The sequence below is a fragment of the Musa acuminata genome, chromosome BXJ2-4 (assembly GCF_036884655.1).
Source record: "Musa acuminata AAA Group cultivar baxijiao chromosome BXJ2-4, Cavendish_Baxijiao_AAA, whole genome shotgun sequence".
Lineage (NCBI taxonomy): Eukaryota > Viridiplantae > Streptophyta > Magnoliopsida > Zingiberales > Musaceae > Musa > Musa acuminata.
Genome location: NC_088341.1, coordinates 20,734,891 through 20,755,000, shown reverse-complemented (window position 1 = coordinate 20,755,000; position 20,110 = coordinate 20,734,891). Strand labels below are relative to the sequence as shown.

The following is a 20,110-nucleotide window of genomic DNA, read 5'->3' as shown; positions in this document are numbered from 1 at the left end:
CACGCAAAGGTTAAGCATGAAATGCCACCAGTAGAGCCTAATCCTTCCGTGCGCCTGCTCCAGATTGCTACTTCGCTTTGAAGGCATGGAACGCGCAGCAAGCCGGTGCTGCAGCAGTTCTGGTCGCCGACAACACCGACGAGCCTCTGCTCACCATGGACAACCCTGAGGAGAGCCAAGCCTCGGACTACGTCGACAAGATCTCCATCCCCTCCGCCTTCATCAACCGTGAATTCGGCGAGACCCTCAAGAAGGCCTTGGCGAAGGGGACCGACCAGGTTGTGGTGAAGTTGGACTGGAGAGAGTCGATGCCTCACCCCGACGAGAGGGTGGAGTACGAGTTCTGGACGAACAGCAACGACGAGTGCGGGCCTCGGTGCGACGAGCAGATGAGCTTCGTCAAGAACTTCAGGGGCCACGCCCAGCTGCTGGAGAAGGGAGGTTTCACTCAGTTCACCCCTCACTACATCACCTGGTACTGCCCTGAGGCCTTCCTGCTCAGCAAGCAGTGCAAAGCCCAGTGCATCAACAGGGGTAGATACTGCGCTCCGGATCCCGAGCAGGACTTCGACGCGGGGTACGACGGCAAGGATGTGGTGATCGAGAACTTGAGGCAGCTTTGCGTTCACAGAGTCGCGAACGAGACCGGTCGGCCGTGGGTATGGTGGGACTTCGTCACCGATTACCATGTCAGGTGTTCGATGAAGGACAAGAAGTACAGCAGAGACTGCGCCCAAGACGTCATCAAATCCCTTGGCGAGTCCATCTTCATCACAGCTTCTTATTCCTCGTTCATTCGGAAGAACAACCTCCTTAAATGGTTCGCTTTGATGCATCAGGGTTGCCTCTGGACAAGATCACCAAATGCATGGGTGATCCTGATGCTGATGTCGAGAATGATGTCCTAAGAATGGAGCAAGAACTCCAGGTGTCTTACAACTCGGAAGCTTTCTTAGTGTAAATCTAGGCATAAGGAGCATGATTCAGATTTCCAGTAGCATTAATTGATATCCTGACAAGAATTCACATTACAGATTGGACATGATTCTCGTGGAGATGTGACTATCTTACCCACCTTGGTCATAAACAATGTTCAGTATCGAGGTTTGTCTACTGTTCTCAATTCCTTTTAGAACAAACCTCGGCGGTGTGGTGGTCGGTCTCAATCTTCCGGGTGGATTTGCTCTTGTGAAGGGAAACTGGAGAGGAGTGCTGTGCTAAAAGCAATATGTGCAGGATTCAAAGAGTCAACCGAGCCTCCTGTCTGCTTGAATGGAGGTCTGCATTCCCAGTGAGTTATATGCCAAATCTATGCTGCATGGTGCTTACTTTGTCTTCTTGCAGATATCGAGACAAACGAATGCCTTCGATCAAATGGTGGTTGTTGGCAAGACTCAAAGTCAAATATCACAGCCTGCAAGGTGTTTTCCTCATTTTCGACATGGTCTATAGGAATTTGAATCAAAGGTTTCCTGTTACTCACATTGTGTCAATTTCACTTCTTCAGGATACTTTCAGAGGAAGACTGTGTGTATGCCCTATGGTTAACAATGTTCAGTATCAAGGAGATGGATACACATCTTGTGAAGGTAAGTGGCTAGTTGACCATCTCAACTCTCATTGAAATGAGCTCTGTTTTCTATCATTTGATCCGACCAAAGTCCTTTAGGATGATGACTTGTTTTCCATTCATTGGCATATCATTCAGCTGTTGGACCAGGAAGATGTGCAATGGACAATGGAGGCTGCTGGTCTGAGACTCGAGATGGACAAACATTTTCGGCATGCTCGGTAACATCATACGCTTATTGAAATGTTGCATCATGCAAAATTTGCTCAGTTTATCAGGCGTAAAAGATAAATTTGCTCTTTTGCTCGAAGGACTCGGTGTTGACCGGTTGTCGCTGTCCTGCTGGATTCCATGGTGATGGTTATCAGTGTGAAGGTATTTTACCTTGACTGCATTTCCATCTTCACAAAGGTTATGCGGTACACTTCCTATTGCTTGAGTTCTCCTTTACTTCTGTGGATGATGGATGTTAAGTCTGTTTCTCCATGCCCTAGATACCGATGAATGCAAGGAGAAGCTTGCCTGCAGCTGCCCTGAGTGCTCCTGTAAGAATACATGGGGTGGATATGACTGCAAGTGCAAGGGCAACCAGTTGTACATAAAAGGGGAGGACACTTGCATAGGTAAGGCGAGAATAATGGTGACAGCAAACTGAAATGGTAATTGCTGCATAATGATATGATTCTGACATTGTCCAATGTAACATATATGCCATGATCATATGACAGCTAGTTGATTTCTTACAAGTCCAATCTAATATGCCATTCCATAGTTTAGATAAGTAGTTCTTACTGTTGGATTTATCTTGTCGTAGAGCAATGATACATGTGAACCTTCATAGAATAAGCATCAGAACAAAGAAAAGAAAGCACAAAATACTGTGCATTTGCAGTTCTGAAACCATTGCCCTCTTCTTCCTGTGTGTTTGCTATCAGATCCAGATTTTGTTGGCTCATTAAATTTGATTCAAATACAGAAATGACTTCTTATTTTTTAAGGGAGCTGTTGCTTAGATTTATCATTCTTCTGTTCTAATGCAGCCAAGAATATGTCAAGATTTGGATGGATATTGACACTCTTAGTTCTTTCATGTGTGGCTGGTGCTGGAATAGCAGGCTATTTATTCTACAAATACAGGCTCAGAGTATGTTAATCAACTCCAACTCAATCAATCAATCAAAAAAGAAAGAACAGACCCAAAATTCATTATTAATCAGTGAAATCCATGACACACTAATGCTTCTCTTGTGCAGTCTTACATGGACTCTGAGATCATGGCTATCATGTCCCAGTACATGCCACTTGATAACCACAACAATGAGATCCAACCTCTGAGACAAGATTCAACAGCCTGATGAGGTATTCTCTTCATTAGTCATCAGTTTTTTCATGTTCTTGAAATTTTTTATAACAAGCCAATTTTCTTTTGTCAGGGAATAAATCCACAATATTGGGAATCGATAAATCACAAGGAGACATTATATTGTGGCCACAAATTTTCAAGATACTGCTGTGTTGTAGGTCAACAATTTGGTATACATGAATCAATTTTCTTGTACAATAAATACGGTAAGACAAAGGTCCATTATTAGCCACCAATTCCAGATGGCATAATTAAACTAAAATGTTTTTGTAGATTTGCTTTTTGGTCCATCATTAAAGAAAAAGTTTCTCAAAAAAATGAAGCCATGCATCCACTTTTTTCCTTTAATCTACAATCTAAATATTCCTTAAAGTTATGTGGTTTTCTTGTACCAAAGAAAAAGTTTCTTTTGTTTGTGAACTATATACTTGTGGAGTCTTATTGTTTATGACCTATACATCAATCATATCTAATATTTTACAGCCTACGAGATAAAACCGTGATGATGGGTTCGTACGAGCTTAAGCTGTCACCTTTATATCACATTATAGTATATAATCCTAATATTATAGTCAATACACATATATATATATCATAATATGTGTTAAAAAAAAATATCATCAACATCTTAGTCAATCCAAGTCCAACATGGTCTGAACTCGCATGTACAAGATTATCCGAAATGGAGATAGCTCTTAGGTGACTCCGAGATGGCTCTAAGGTAACTTTGAGATAGATCCGAGGTGGAGGTATTGAGTTATTGAGATAAAAATATTGCTAGTCATAGGTGCCCTACAAACTAATCACGTGAGTGATAACACGTGTGATATGACACACACTCTTTTTTACTTATTATATTATTTGATATTTTATCATTTACATTGCTTATTGTATACATATATTGTGATGTCCGTGGATCTATGCAATGGGAATCAGATCGTGATAATGCGATCAATTCGCCTTTAAACACATACCTAAATAATTCTAGTCATAGGTTACTCGAGAAGGACATTGAGATAACCGGACAGACCAGTATACTATATACCCATCCATATGATGGAGATAACTGATCTCATAGCTACTCATATGGGGACACTATGGATACAGTGCAAGTGCTTATTGGAGAATGAGTTCACTAATTGATCCACTCATGAAATGCTGGATGGTTGATGATGCCTTATTGTCAGACAACAATTTTATTATCCCAATGGTGTATCTGGTCCCTAGACTTGAGACACCGATGATGTCTTGTACGAGTACTCTACTTTTTGACACTGGACTTATAGGTATAGAAGTTTTAAATCTAACACAACTGGTTATTAGGAGTGGCAACCAAATTTACGAGAGCTATTGAGTGTCGATAGAGGATCATCCGCTCTTGATGATATGAGAGGAATATCCCATGTGTTTTTACTTAGACAAATTTCTGACCCGGGTCATTCAGATTGAGAGAGAAAAAGTTCTATAGGAGAATCCGATTAGAGTGAGACTCGAGTAGAAACCGTATGAGTCCGACAGCACCATGCCCGATATATGATTTTTAGGATATTATATAGATAAAGAACTATAGGTACACATTAACCAGGGATAAACATGTCAAAAGATTAGATTCCCCTATATCATTTGGAGAATACGGTGTAATGGCATAGTATGTCCGTAGTCAATGAGTCGAATGAATTATTATAGAGATAATAATTCACTGAGTTAGAAGGAGTTATGATAGGTATGACTCACGGCCAACTCGATATTGAGCCTAGAGGGTCACACACATATGGTAGGTGTTGCGATGAGTAGATGTTCGAATATGAGATCTCCGCTAGAGCTCCTATCTTATTGGATATCCAATAAACTCCTAAATTATTGGATCATATGAATGATATATAATAAGAGCCAATAAAAGATTATTAGATAGAGACCCACTAATCTAAGAGGCTTTGGTAGTTGGATGAAAATATAGTACCCAATATGGCAGGATCCATTAGGGTTAAGTTGATAGGAGGCCTTTATAAATAAGAGGGAACCAAAGGGCCATGGGCTAGGTTCTTTTTGGCCGCCACCTCCTATTCTCCTCTCTCCCTCTCTCCTCCTCAACTTGTAGTTCCTATTTGGGGTGTGTGGATAGCAAGAAGGGGTAGTCCCTTTTGATTACGTAGTGCGCGCAGCAAGGAAGATTATGTAACGATTTGAGGAGCGTCTTCGCAGCCCCTGCCATGTGGATCACCGCTAAAGAGGAGGATAATTTACCTCTTTCATCCTCTCTCATAGATCTACAGGTTTTTAGGGACATACGATCTTTCTAAGTAATACATTTTTCTTATATGTGTAGTTTTTGGTTTCATGGGTTTTTATGTACCAACTTTTGCACAATGATGAAACTTTCATTTCTATAGAAAATTATGGGATTTTTATTTTTTATTCTTTTGCTGCACATATAATGTTATCCCAAATTTTCCAATAGTGGTATCAGAGCTAGGTTGCTCATGTAAAAGATTGACTTTTAAACTGCGTGTGTTGTGTTCAATTACGTAGAATTATTTTGCACGATTGTTGTGATTTTTTTGTCGTAGTTTTTAAATCTATTCTACACCATTTCTTGTTATTAAGAGATGTTTTAGAAAGGTCTTTTAACATCAAAATTATTGGCGCAAAAGGGGAGAAAGGGCAGCAACTATTGCTGCCCTACAATCTGGCTGAAGGCTGCTTGCAGCCTTGGCCTAGAGCACATCTTGCTACTCTCGGCCTGGCCAAAAGCAGGGAGGTCGAGAGTTACAAGAGAGCTCTTGGCCTGTAGCCAGGTCTACAAGGGGCACCATAAGCGGCTAGGGTTTCCTAATTTCCCAAGAGTCTCCAGCGACCAAGACTCTTGGCTGCATGGGGGAAGGTGGCCACCCATGCACACTCTATAGCTAGGGTTTCCTGGCTGTACAAGTGACTGTTAGGACTCTAGCTAGGAGAGTCCTAATTGAGAGGGACATTCATGTCAGAGGTTTTTTTCTTAGAGAAGAATTATGAGTTGTAAGGGAATAGGAGTCCTATTAGGAGTTGGTTAGAAGTAAGAGTCTTAAGTAGGAGTCCTATTAGGAGTTAGGGTTTAGAAGCCCTATAAATAGCCATGTATTCCTTTTCTTTTCTTAAGCAATAGATGAATCTTTTCTGCAGTCTTTGAGCAGCAACTTGGAGGGAGAAACCCCTATAGAGTTTCAAGGAGGCCGATCTCCTAAAGAGATCAACCCCAAGTTTAGAATCTGTAAGGGTTCTAACACCTGGTATCAGAGCAGTGTTCTTGGCGTCTCGCTGCCCTTCCACAGCCATCCATCAACCCTCCATAACCGCCCAAAGCAATTCCCACAATTGCTTAAGAGATCGTTGCCAAATTCCGCCGTCATCTCCACCACCGCGGATCATCTTTTGATCTCCACGTGAATTGCAACAGGTTTTGGTTTCCTACCTTACTGCTGTTGTAATTTAGTTATCCCTATCCGAAAATCCAAAAAAAAAAAAAATTGTTCCTATATTACTGCATAAACATTTCGTCATAAAGTTTTCATCTCTACAACGAAAGATACTTTATAGAATTTCAGCCGCATAGCACTGTTTGTTTGATCTTGATACTATATTTTCTCTATCCAAACCAATCCCCCAACCCTTTCAACCATCACTTCTCTCAACCTATACATGCCTGTAACCCGTCAACAAAAGAGAGATCTTAACATCATAGATTTGGAGTCACATACTATGGCATCTGAGGAGACAATCAATGCTAAATTTGAAGCCTTCGAGGCACGAATGGAGGATAAGATTCGGACTCTCCTTACCGAATTTAGTTTGGGCCGACCACTAAGCCCGAAGAAATCACATCAAGGAGAGAGCTCTAACCAATCACATCATGCCCAAAGAGATGACTTCCAAGAGAGGGGAGGCTCTATGACCAACCTGTTGGGAAATCTTGGGGGCGACATCATATGCGCAGCGGAAGAACAAGAAAACAAAATCCCCGATTCCCAAAGAGATGTTCGTCGTCGTACGAAGATTGGTGCGCAAAATCCGCGAAACTTAACACTGCGTATAAAGTAGGTTGTGTTACCTAGGGAGATGGTATATCCCTGTTTCCTTGCAGATCCTTAGGAGAGGGTGAAGGAGGTCAAGCGTCCTCCTCTCTAGCGGTGATCCACACAGCAGGGTTGCGACGACGCTCCTCAAGACTCCAGGCCTACTCTGAGGTGGAGAGGAAGAGGAGAATAGGAAAGGCAAGCAAAGACTCTAGCATATGAGGCTCTGAATCCCTCCTATTTATAGAGGTCCCCTGTCAAACCCTAATGGGTCCTCCCCTAGTGGGTATTGGATCTGCATCCAATAAGACAAGGGCTTCGTCGGATATCTCATATCTGAACCTCTAATCATCGCAATGCCTACCATATGTGTGTGACCCTCTAGGCCCAATATCGAGCTGGCCGTGAGTCATACCTGTCAGAACTCCTTCTAACTCAGTGAATTATTATCTCTGTAATAATTCACTCGACTCATCGACTACGAACGTACTAGGCCACTACGCCGTAGTCCCCAGACGATACAGGGGAATCCAATCCATTGTACCTGTCTGTCCTCAGTTACCGTGTACCTATAATCCCTCATCCATCTAATATCCCAGAGACCGTATATCGAGCATGGTGTTGTCAGACCCATACGATTTCTACTCGAGCCTCGCTCTAATCGGATTCTCCCGGAGAACTCTTTCTCTCTCAACCCGAATGACCCTGGCCAGGGATTTGTCTGAGCAAGAACACATGGGATATTCCTCTCATGACGCCGAGAGTGGATGATCCTCTATCGACACTCAATAGCCCTCGTAAGGTCGACTACCACTCCCAATGACCAGCTGTACTAGATCTGAGACAGCCAAACCTATAAGTCTGGTATCAAAGAGTGGAGCACTCATATAGGACATCCTTGGTGTCTCAAGTCTAAGGACCAGATACACCACTAGGACTACAGAATCGCTGTCTGAAAATAAGGCATCATCAACCATCCAGCATTCCGTAAGTGGATCAATCAGTGAACTCATTCTCCAATGAGCACCTGTACTGTATCCCTAGTGTCCCTACACGAGCAACTATGAGACCAGCTGCATCCATCATATGGACGGGTATACAACACACCAGTCTATCCGGTTATCACGATGTCCCTCTCGAGTAACCTATGACCGGGATTATTTAGGATATGCGTTTAAAGGTGAATTGATCTCATTATCGTGATCTCATCACGATCTGATTCCCATTGCACAAATCCAAGGACATCACAATATATACATGCACATATGCAATAGTTATAAAGTGATATACGCCAAAATATAATAAGCAAAAAGATTCTGTATCAAGTCACACGTGCCATCACTACTGTATCCAAAAAAAAAAAAATTGTTCCTATATTACTGCATAAACATTTCGTCACAAAGTTTTCATCTCTACAACGAAAGACACTTTATAGAATTTCAGCTGCATAGCACTATTTGTTTGATCTTGATACTATATTTTCTCTGTCTAAACCAATCCCCCAACCCTTTCAACCATCACTTCTCTCAACCGATACATGCCTTTAACCCGTTAACAAAAGAGAGATCTTAACATCACAGATTTGGAGTTACATACTATGGCATCTGAGGAGACAATCAATGCTAAATTTGAAGCCTTCGAGGCACGAATGGAGGATAAGATTCAGACTCTCCTTACCGAATTCAGTTTGGGCCGACCACTAAGCCCGAAGAAATCACATTAAGGAGAGAGCTCTAACCAATCACATTATGCCCAAAGAGATAACTTCCAAGAGAGGGGAGGCTCTATGACCAACCCCAACTATTCGCGCATGAGAGTGGACTTCCCTAGATGGGAAGAAGGAGACCCAATTGGTTGGATCTCGCGCGCGGAGCGATATTTTCGGTACCATAAAACTGCGGATGCATCCATGGTGGAAATTGCAGCTATACATCTTGAAGGGAATGCCATACAATGGTTTGACTAGTTTGAACACACATATGGAGTCCTTTCATGGCGACAATTTAAAGAAGGACTGCTGAACCGCTTCGGACTAACTTATTACGAGAACATTGACGGACAACTAGCAATGATCCGACAAACCTCCACCATTCAGGAGTACCAAACCAGGTTTGAAAGGTTATCTAATCAAACTCGTGATTGGTCTGAAAAATAGCTATTGGGGACCTTTATTGAGGGCTTAAAGCCGAAGATCCAGGGAGAAGTTAAGGCGCGACAACCATACACGCTTATGGCAGCCATCTCTTTCGCAAGACTTCAAGAGGAGCGATTGAACCATGAAGCCCGGAGGACTAGGATCACTCCTCGACCTACAATACTAAAGCCCTCAGCCCCCTCTACTATCAACCGAGTCCCTGCACCGAAAAGGTTAACAAGAGAAGAACTTCGGGAGCGATTTGCGAAGGGGTTATGTTGGCATTGCGACGAGCCGTGGAGCCACGAGCATCGCTGTAGAAAAGGGAGACTTCTTATGATTGAACCAGTAGAAGAAGGGGTCATTGAATATCCAGAAGAGAGCCTTGAATATGAAATAGAAGATATGGAAGAAGAGCCACAATCGATCGACATTACGGTACACGTACTAGCCGGCTACTCAAACCCGCAAACGATGAAAGTTGGAGGCCTTCTCAAACAACAACCGATTACTGTTCTCATCGACACGGACATCACTAATAACTTCCTGAATAGTAAGGTTGCTACTCGAATGACACTGCATATTGAAGGTTGCAGCAAGTTCGATGTAAAGGTGGCCGACGACAGAATCCTAAAGTGCGACCAAAGATGCCCGCAGGTGAAACTATTACTGCAAGACCAAGAAATTATCACTGATTTCTTCCTCCTACCACTTGATGACTATGAGGCAGTGCTTGGTATAGAATGGCTGACTACACTAGGTGATGTCTCTTGGAACTTTTCTAAATTAATTATGAAATTCTACTGTAAGGGCAAACATATCATCCTACGCGGGAAGCGCAGAAGCAACGTTACCACTGTTTCGACCCAACAAATGGAGAAAGTTTTACACAAGGTAAATGGTGGCTTTTTGATGCACCTCCAGCAGCAACTAGAGGGGAAGAAAATAGAAATTGAAGATCAAAACCTTGCCCAATTGCTTACTGAATTTGCCGACATTTTTGCTGAACCATGCGGTCTTCCTCCTTCTCGACAACATGACCATCGAATTCCAATCCTTCCGGGCAAGCCACCAGTGAACACTCGACTGTACCGATATCCTCACCTCCAAAAAGATGAAATTGAAAAGATCGTAAAAGAGATGCTTGAAACAGGGGTGATTCGGCCAAGTTGCAGCCCCTATTCCTCACTAGTGCTACTTGTACGCAAGACGGACGAAACTTGGCGGATGTGCATCGACTACCGAGCTTTAAATGGCATCACCGTCAAGGACAAGTACTCAATACCAATGGTGGATGAACTTCTTGATGAATTAAAAGGAGCTCGAGTCTTCACGAAGTTGGACCTCCGATCCGGTTACCACCAAATTCAGGTATGTGAAGATGACATTCCAAAACTGCATTCCGCACACATGATGGTCATTATGAATTCTTGGTAATGCCTTTTGGACTCACTAATGCTCCTTCAACCTTTCAAAGTCTCATGAACGATATTTTTCGGAGCTTTCTTCGTAAATTTGTGCTGGTATTTTTCGATGATATTCTCGTTTACAACCCTTCTCTTGAGACTCACTTTCAGCATTTACAGATTATTCTGACGATCCTTCGGGAGAATACTCTTTTTGTTAAGCAACCAAAGTGTAGCTTTCTCCAGCAAAAAGTAGAGTACCTTGGGTGTTGAATCTTGGATTTTGATGATGAAAATAATTGATTGTGTTTAGATGTTTAACTGCATTTTGAGTGATGCAGGTCTACTCGATCAGGATTAGACAGTTAACGCAGGAGAAATTGACGTTGCGCCGGAGGAGATCACGTTAGGATATTGGATGGCAGAAGGCTTCGGACGTCGGGCATTGGGCCAAGAGAGAAATTGCGCCAAGGATATCGGGGTTGCGGAGGTCAACCGCTGATTGGGCAACAAGCCGCAAGAGAGGACAATGCGCTAAAGAATCGGACGAAGCGCTAACCAATGACGTGCCGGGCAACAAAATGTCAATTCGCGTTGTAATAATTGTCTAGATGGGAGTAAAGTTTTAGCTTGTGTGTGCAGGATTAACTACGATAACGACGAAGACAAAAAGAAAAACAAAGTGTCGGAGTCAAGCACGAAGGATTCATTGCGAGTTCGAGAGTTCGACGGAAGTCCGAAGGTTCGTCGGGAATGCTGCCGGAACTAGCCGAGAATGAGTAGGGAGCTTGCCGAAGGGTTTTTCGGAAGCTCGCCGGAAGGTTCGTTGGAAGTTCGCAGAGCTCGCCGAGAAAGATCGGAGCTTGCCGAAGAAGCTTGTTGGAACTCGGCAAGATCAAATCGTGAAGTCTAGGAGCTTGCCGGGAGTCCACAGAATGGTTTCCGAGAGTTTATCGGAAAACCGTCGGAAGTTCGCCGAAAGCTCGCCGGAAGAAGTCTTGACTTACGAACTTTGTAATAGCTTAGAAAATGTCTTTAAATTCGTAGTTAGCATGTTACTTAAGGTTAGGATTAGGTGTTAATCCTATAAACCAAGTAGGGGTCAATTGGGCTCTAGTTCGGACTGGTTTGGGCCAATTTTGGAGCCCAACCAGTGAGCTGAAATAGTGTAGGCGGTGGCACCGCCAGATTTGGCGGTGGCACCGCCTAGAACCCGAGAGCTAGGCGGTGGCACCGCCCAGCACCCGAGAGCTGGGCAGTGGCACCGCTAGGCTGGGCGATGGCACCGCCAACATCGGGAACCAAAGAGAATTCAAATTTTGGAGCCCAAATTTGAATCCTCTTGAGGCCTATAAATACCCCTCAAATCTCAGCTGAGATCATAACCTTTTGAAAAGCAATAGTTTGAGTTAAGAGCCTTAGAATAGTCTTTGCAAGCCTTGTTTTTCATATTGCTTAAGTGTTCACCTCCTCCCATCTTGTTGAAAAGAATTGTAAGAGTGTGAACCACTTGTAAAGGTTGTAAGAGGGGTATTAGTCCTTCCCCTACAAGAAATTTGCTAGTGGAAGTTAGAAGCCTCTTCGAAGAAGGCTTCGCAAGTGGATGTAGGTCATTTTGACCGAACCACTTTAAAAACTGCTGCATTATCTGGTTTGCATCCTACTCTTGCCATTTACATACTGCAAACTTCTCTACTTAGTTACTACGCTTCCATACGTTTCTAAGTTATCAAGCTTCTAAAATCGGTTTCCATTGATATTGCTTTTCATCGTACGAAAGATTTATCAAAACCGAAGTTTTAATCCGCTGCACTAATTCACCCCCCCCTCTTAGTGCCGCTCCGATCCTAACAATTGGTATCAGAGCCGCGGTTTTCTACTTTGATTTAACACCCAAATAGAAATGGCTCTTTATGGCTTTCAAGAAGGTTACTCTCTCATTCGTCCTCCCTTTTTCAATGGGATGGACTACACTTGTTGGAAAACTTGAATGAGAGTTTTCTTACTTTCTTTGGATTTGAATTTATGGCACATAGTCGAAAATGGATTTGAAATGTCTTCTCTCCCAATGAGCCATTTGAATGATTTGGAGAAGAAGATGTTTTCTTTAAACGCAAAGGCTATGAATGCCTTATTTTGCGTTTTGGACAAAAATGAGTTCAATCGGGTTTCTTTGTGTGAAACAGCTTTCGACATATGGCACACACTTGAAATCACACACGAAGGCACTTCTAGAGTTAAAGATTCAAAAATCAACATTTTAATGAATGATTTTGAGCTTTTTCGAATGAAGCCGAGCGAAACCATTGTTGTCATGTACACTCGTTTTACGGATGTCGTCAATGGTTTACAAGCTCTTGGCAAATGTTTCTCAAATTTTGAACTTGTTAGTAAAGTTTTACGATCACTTTCTAAAGCTTGGGAATCAAAAGTAACAACAATACAAGAAACAAAAGATTTAAATATTTTTCCACTTGAAGAACTTATCGGCTCATTGATGACATATGAAATGGTGCGCAATGCACATGATGAACACAATGAACACTTGAACCACCTTCCAGAGAATAGGAAGGATTTGGAACTCTGGACAAATGAATACCACTTGAGCGATGACTCAAGTGATGAGGACAATGATGAACTTGAACTTCGAACACTAAATCTTAATAAGTTTATTAAACAAAAATCTAAAATAAACAATGAACTTGAATGGAGGAAGAGGCCAAAGAAAAGGAAAGCACCCAAGGATGAATCAAGAACTTCCAAAGGTGAAACGACAAATTGGGCTTTGACGAGCTTCGACTACAAGGTAAGTAACTCAACTCTCTTGAATTATTTTAAAATTACATAATACTTTTCATGAGTTATTTTTAATTTAATTTAGGATTAATTACATGAAAATAAAAAATTAGAAATCATGCTTATCGTTCTAGTAATTTTAAAAATAATCATGAAAATTGTATGTTTATGATAAACAAAATGATCTTGATTAAAAATGCCTTATGAAATGTGATATCATGCCTAATAAATTTATTTTTTGAAGCTATGCATGATAATTATGAGTTTTGGGTAATTTATAGCCTATTGATCTTGATGTTTATTATGATAAATCTATGTATACCATTTTGAATCTCTTGAAAGTAATGTTGAGATTTTGATGAATTTGACGATTTGAATTTAAATGAGATTGTATTCAAATTATGATCTTGATTTCTTGGATTTACTACTTGAGATTTTTTTAATCACAATCTCTTCTTTGTACACCTACAATTTTTGTTATTTATAAAAAGAAGTGATTTGATAAAATGAATCATGTCTTTTGTAATTCAAGAGGTCTTATCCTTCATGACATGATGCCATTGGATTTATGGCTTGTATGCCTTGAAATAATTGAAATATTATGCACTATTTTGTTCTTCCCTTATTCTTTCTTGTTTACAATGATAAAATGGGAAAAAGTTATGATCATGCATGGCATGATGCAATTTGACAGATTAATACCATGATAATTTGAAATGTTTATGATTTGCAATAATGCATACAATACTTGTGCTTTCTAATTATGATGTGATGTATTACATATGATGTAAATCATGATTTAAAATACTATGAGTTGTTGCTAAAATGATGTATTATAAATATTGATTTAATGTTTTGTATCATGAATACTCTAAATGATGAATGTTTGGTATCATGATCAAAATGTTGATAAATAGTTAAAAATTTTAGTATCATGATATCCTCATAATGTTGATCGATTTATTCAATATCGTGCATGAATGAATATAAAATTTTTAAAAATATGTATATTCTAATTTGAAAAATATGATGTTGCACAAAAAAGATTTATACTTACCTTTGTCATAATTGATGTAAAGGGTCTTCCCTTCTTTTTGACAATGACGAAGGGGGAGATAGCCAGCTTGCACAAGTCAAGAAGATGCAAAAACTTGATTGCTAGCTTGCCTATCTTAAGTAGCAAAGATTACTAACTTGCTTATTTCAAGAAGCAAAAGTTGTCTTCTTGAACATCACTATCTTGCTTATCTCAAGAAGCAAGACTTGCAACCTGTAAATTACAATAGGAAGCAAGAATCGATAGCTTACACACTTCAACAAGAAAGCTATCTTATATTTGCTTTCGAGATTTTTGCTAGCTTGTATGTGGCAAAACTTGCTCACTTTTTCAAACACTTTGCTAGCTTGCACTTTGTAAGGGAAGTGAAAAATAGCACTTCTCAAAAGAGAAGAAAGAACTTACTATCTTGAACATCACAAAAATTGCTACCTTGCATGATGTAAAATTTACTAAGATCACTATCTCAAAAAGTTGCTATCTCAAAAATTGCAAATGTGCTATCTTGCCTATCTCAAAATACAAAACATTGTAAAGGAAGCAAAAATTTGCTAGCTTGCAACTTGCATATCATGAAAATTGCTAGCTTGTAGTCTAAAGAGAAGCAATTAGTTGTTATCTCAAGAAAAGCAAATATGCTAAACTTACACATCTTTAATTGCTAGATTGCATGACGATAAAATTTGATACTATGTTTTTCATGCAATGTATGAAACTTTTTTTCTCTAAACACATAAGAGTAGGAACTTCTCATGACAAAGGGGGAGAAGTATATTGATGACTTCATGCATTGAATTAAATATTTTATATATATTTGCATGATGGTTTAAATGTTTTTCATAACATGTGATGAATGTTACTTGGATTTGGGATAATCCAAGTATTCTATCAATGGCATATTGATAGGGGGAGTTTAGTTAAACTTCGGGGAGTTAAGGTTAACTCCGTTAGTCATCAATTAGTTGTCATCATCAAAAAGGGGGAGATTGTTGAATCTCGGATTTTGATGATGAAACTAATTGATTGTGTTTAGATGTTTAACTGCATTTTGAGTGATGCAGGTCTACTCGATCAGGATTAGACAGTTAACGCAGGAGGAATTGATGTTGCGTCGGAGGAGATCACGTTAGGATATTGGATGGCAGAAGGCTTCGGACGTTGGGCATTGGGCCAAGAGCAGAATTGCGCCAAGGATATCGGGGTTGCAGAGGTCAACCGCCGATTGGGCAACAAGCCACAAGAGAGGATGATGCGCTAAAAAATCGGACGAAGTGCCAACCAATGACGTGCCGGGCAACAAAATGTCAATTCGCGTTGTAATAATTGTCTAGATGGGAGTAAAGTTTTAGCTTGTGTGTGCAGGATTAACTATGATAACGACGAAGACATAAAGCAAAACAAAGTGTCGGAGTCAAGCACGAAGGATTCATTGCGAGTTCGAGAGTTCGACGGAAGTCCGAAGGTTTGTCGGGAATGCTGCCGGAACTAGCCGAGAATGAGTAGGGAGCTTGCCGAAGGGTTTTTCGGAAGCTCGCCGGAAGGTTCGTTGGAAGTTCGCGGAGCTCGCCGAGAAAGATCGGAGCATGCCGAAGAAGCTCGTTGGAACTCGTCAAGATCAAATCATGAAGTCTAGGAGCTTGCCGGGAGTCCGCAGAATGGTTTCCGAGAGTTTATCGGAAAATCATCGAAAGTTCGCCGGAAGAAGTCTTGACTTATGGACTTTGTAATAGCTTAGAAAATGTCTTTAAATTCGTAGTTAGCATGTTACTTAGGGTTAGGATTAGGTGTTAATCCTATAAACCAAGTAGGGGCCAATTGGGCTCTAGTTTGGACTGGTTTGGGCCAATTTTGGAGCCCAACTAGTGAGCTGAAATAGTGTAGGCGGTGGCACCGCCTGGGCTGGGCGGTGGCACCGCCCAGCACCCGAGAGCTGGGCGATGGCACCGCTTGGCTGGGCGGTGGCACCGCCAGCATCGGGAACCAAAGAGAATTCAAATTTTGGATCCCAAATTTGAATCCTCTTGAGGCCTATAAATACCCCTCAAATCTCAACTGAGATCACAACCTTTTGAAAAGCAATAGTTTGAGTTAAGAGCCTTAGAATAGTCTTTGCAAGCCTTGTTTTTCATATTGCTTAAGTGTTCACCTCCTCCCATCTTGTTGAAAAGAATTGTAAGAGTGTGAACCACTTGTAAAGGTTGTAAGAGGGGTATTAGCCCGTCCCCTACAAGAAATTTACTAGTAGAAGTTGGAAGCCTCTTCGAAGAAGGCTTCGCAAGTGGATGTAGGTCATTTTGACCGAACCACTTTAAAAACTGCTGCATTATCTGGTTTGCTTCCTACTCTTGTCATTTACATACTGCAAACTTCTCTACTTAGTTACTACGCTTCCATACATTTCTAAGTTATCAAGCTTCTAAAATCGGTTTCCATTGATATTGCTTTTCATCGTACGAAAGATTTATCAAAACCGAAGTTTTAATCCGCTGCACTAATTCACCCCCCCCTCTTAGTGCCGCTCCGATCCTAACATTGGGCACATAATATCAGAAGAAGGAGTGGCGGTAGACCCAACAAAAATTGAGACAATGCAAGGCTGGCCGAAACCTACAAACGTGAAATTATTACGCGGGTTCCTTGGACGAACATGCTACTACCGAAAATTTGTTAAGGACTATGGGAAGATCAGTACACCACTCACTTCTCTACTGAAAAAAGATGCTTTCCAATGGTCGAACAAAGCCTCTGCTGCCTTCGAGAAACTTAAGGTAGCCATGACAACGATGCCGGTGCTAGCGCTACCAGATTTCAGCCGACTCTTCATCATTGAGACCGACGCATCTGGAGTCGGAATTGGAGCCGTTCTCATGCAAGATGGTTGACCACTCGCATACACTAGCAAGGCATTATCTCCCTCCCATCAAAACATGTCAGTATATGATAAGGAGATGCTCGCCATTGTGCACGCAGTAATGAGGTGGAGACCCTACCTGATCGGCCGACGATTTCAAATTAAAACCGACCATAGAAGCCTCAAGTATTTTTTGGAGCAAAAGATATCATCCCCTGAGCAACAAAAATGGGTAACCAAACTTCTTTGATTCGATTATGAAATTATTTACAAAAAGGGGAAAGAAAACGTTGTTGCAGATGCACTCTCACGACTACCTGAGCAAGCTAAGGTTTCAGCCATCTCCCTTCCTACCACTAGTCTCCTCATGGACATTAGGGAAGAATGGAAGAAGGATCTAGAGATCATCAACATTATAAAAAAATTGGAGGAGAATCCAAGTGCAATAGCCCACTACACTTGGGATTCGAGGGATCTACGCTACAAAGGTCGTATTGTGCTTATACCTGACTCCCCTTGTATCACAATCATCCTGCATGAAATGCACTCCATACCTTCAGCAGGGCACTCTGGATTCCTAAGAACCTACAAAAGAGTGAAGTAAAATTTTTATTGGAGAGGGATGAAAAAAATTATTGCTGAATATGTGGCACAATGTGATGTATGTCAACAACACAAGGGTGAAACTGTGGCAAATCCATGGAAACTACAACCACTACCTATACCGGACTCGATGTGGACTGACATCTCCATGGACTTCATTGAAGGGCTGTCACCTGCCAAAGGTAAAAGCACAATTCTCATGGTGGTTGATCAACTTACGAAATATGCTCATTTTTATGCTGTGAGAAGTCCCTACACTACTGCTAGTATTGCCCAAGTTTTCATAGAAAATATTGTTAAACTGCACGGGATGCCAAGGTCCATTGTAAGTGATCGTGATAGGATCTTCACTAGTAAATTTTGGACCGAGTTATTCCAATTATAAGGCACCAAACTCAAGATGAGCACAGCGTATCATCCACAAACTAACAGCCAATCAGAGGTGGTAAACAGGTGTTTAGAGACATACCTTCGGTGTTTCGCTAGCGACCGACCAAAAGAGTGAGCAAAATGGCTTCCCTGGGCCGAATGGTTGTATAATACTACATATCATTCATCTACAAAATATGCCCCTTATGAAGAATTGTATGGTCGACCAGCTCCTGCGATTCCAAAGTATGTAATTGGCTCGGCCAAGGTAGATCAGGTTGAACAAGAATTGATTGATAGAGACAAACTCCTACAACTGTTAAAAGATAATCTCTCTTATGCTCAAGCCAGAATGAAGCAGCAAGCCGACACACGACGAAGTGAAAGAGAATTTTCAGTAGGAGGGTTTATCTTCGCCTACAACCATACAAGCAACTCTCCATCAACACTCGAGCCTCCATGAAGCTATCTCCATGATTTTTTGGGCCCTATCAGATCACAGAGCGTATTGGAGCAGTGGCGTATAAACTTAAATTACTTGAGGATGCCAAAATTCACTCTGTCTTCCACATGTCATGCCTGAAGCCCAAGTTGGGAGAACACGAGTCACCCCAGATCAAACTGCCCAACACCACTGAGGATGGAGTTATTCAAGCTTAACCACAAGCCATCCTCGATCGTAGGATCGTGATGCGTCGCCGACGTCCTTCTACTGAAGTACTACTGCATTGGAATAATTTACCACTTGAAGACGCCACATGGGAACCATATGAGGAGCTGAAGACCCGGTTCCCTGAGTTCATGGAATCTCAGCCTTGAGGACAAGGCTGATTTGAAGAGGGCGGATCTGTTAGGACTCTAGCTAGGAGAGTCCTAATTGAGAGGGACATTCATGTAGGAGGTTTTTTTCTTAGAGAAGAATTAGGAGTTGTAAGGGAATATGAGTCCTATTAGGAGTTGGTTAGAAGTAAGAGTCTTTAGTAGGAGTCCTATTAGGAGTTAGGGTTTAGAAGCCCTATAAATAGCCATGTATTCCTTCTCTTTTCTTAAGCAATAGATGAATCTTTTATGCAGCCTTTGAGCAGCAACTTGGAGGGAGGAACCCCTATAGAGTTTCAAGGAGGTCGATCCCCTAAAGAGATCAACCCCAAGTTTAGAATCTGCAAGGGTTCTAACAGTGACCTAGAAGGCTAGGGAACCTTGGCCGCATGGGGTACCCTACGGTAGGATACCCCAAAGGGTAGGATACATCCTATATGGTGATCTGTATAAGTGATGTGTGATGTGGATGGATGATCATGGATCATGTGATGTGTGTGATGTATTATGTGATGTGATTATTATTATCATTGGGGCCTCTGAGCCTTCAATTTATTTCTTATTTATTATTGGGCCTACGTGCATGTGATTAAGTTATAATTACATAAGGAGGAGCAATGAGAACATGGAAGCAACAGCGGGACCCATAAGGCCGAGAAAAACGATCGTGACATATGTAGATACACCAAAATGCTAATGAAACCGATGAAGACGAGATGAACAAACATTAGGCATGGAGATGCGTCGATGCACACATAGATCATGATGCAAGTGATTGGGCCCATTGACTCGGGCCTGATCATATTAGGATATAGTCCATGATTATCTGGTATGATTACTCATGTGATATGTGATTACTTATATGATGTGTGATTACTTATACACTTGATATATATATATATATATATATATATATATATATATATATATATATATATATATATATATATATATATATTTGCATGCGATGTAGATATATATTAAATATGTATGTATGCGATACATCATATTAGGAGACCAAATTAAAAATCCTCTCTCGATAATATTAAGTCGGTAAACATGAGGCAATTAGATTGACCCACGTGGCATTCTA

At 41.3% G+C, this 20,110-nt stretch overlaps 1 protein-coding gene across 1 annotated transcript in view; it reads left to right on the top strand.

The window, feature by feature from the left end:
* The window catches only part of LOC103974792 (vacuolar-sorting receptor 6), a 3,990-nt gene extending 785 nt beyond the window's left edge, over positions 1–3,205 (top strand). Inside the window, exons 2-13 of the mRNA XM_009389678.3 lie at positions 64–756; positions 840–928; positions 1,035–1,104; positions 1,195–1,278; positions 1,345–1,421; positions 1,508–1,589; positions 1,709–1,791; positions 1,882–1,945; positions 2,065–2,193; positions 2,611–2,714; positions 2,824–2,929; positions 3,004–3,205. Of these exons, the coding sequence (XP_009387953.2) occupies positions 64–756; positions 840–928; positions 1,035–1,104; positions 1,195–1,278; positions 1,345–1,421; positions 1,508–1,589; positions 1,709–1,791; positions 1,882–1,945; positions 2,065–2,193; positions 2,611–2,714; positions 2,824–2,925 (1,577 nt within the window). The 3' untranslated portion in view covers positions 2,926–2,929; positions 3,004–3,205. The remainder of the gene's footprint in view (positions 1–63; positions 757–839; positions 929–1,034; positions 1,105–1,194; positions 1,279–1,344; positions 1,422–1,507; positions 1,590–1,708; positions 1,792–1,881; positions 1,946–2,064; positions 2,194–2,610; positions 2,715–2,823; positions 2,930–3,003) is intronic.
* Positions 3,206–20,110: the final 16,905 nt, after the last annotated feature.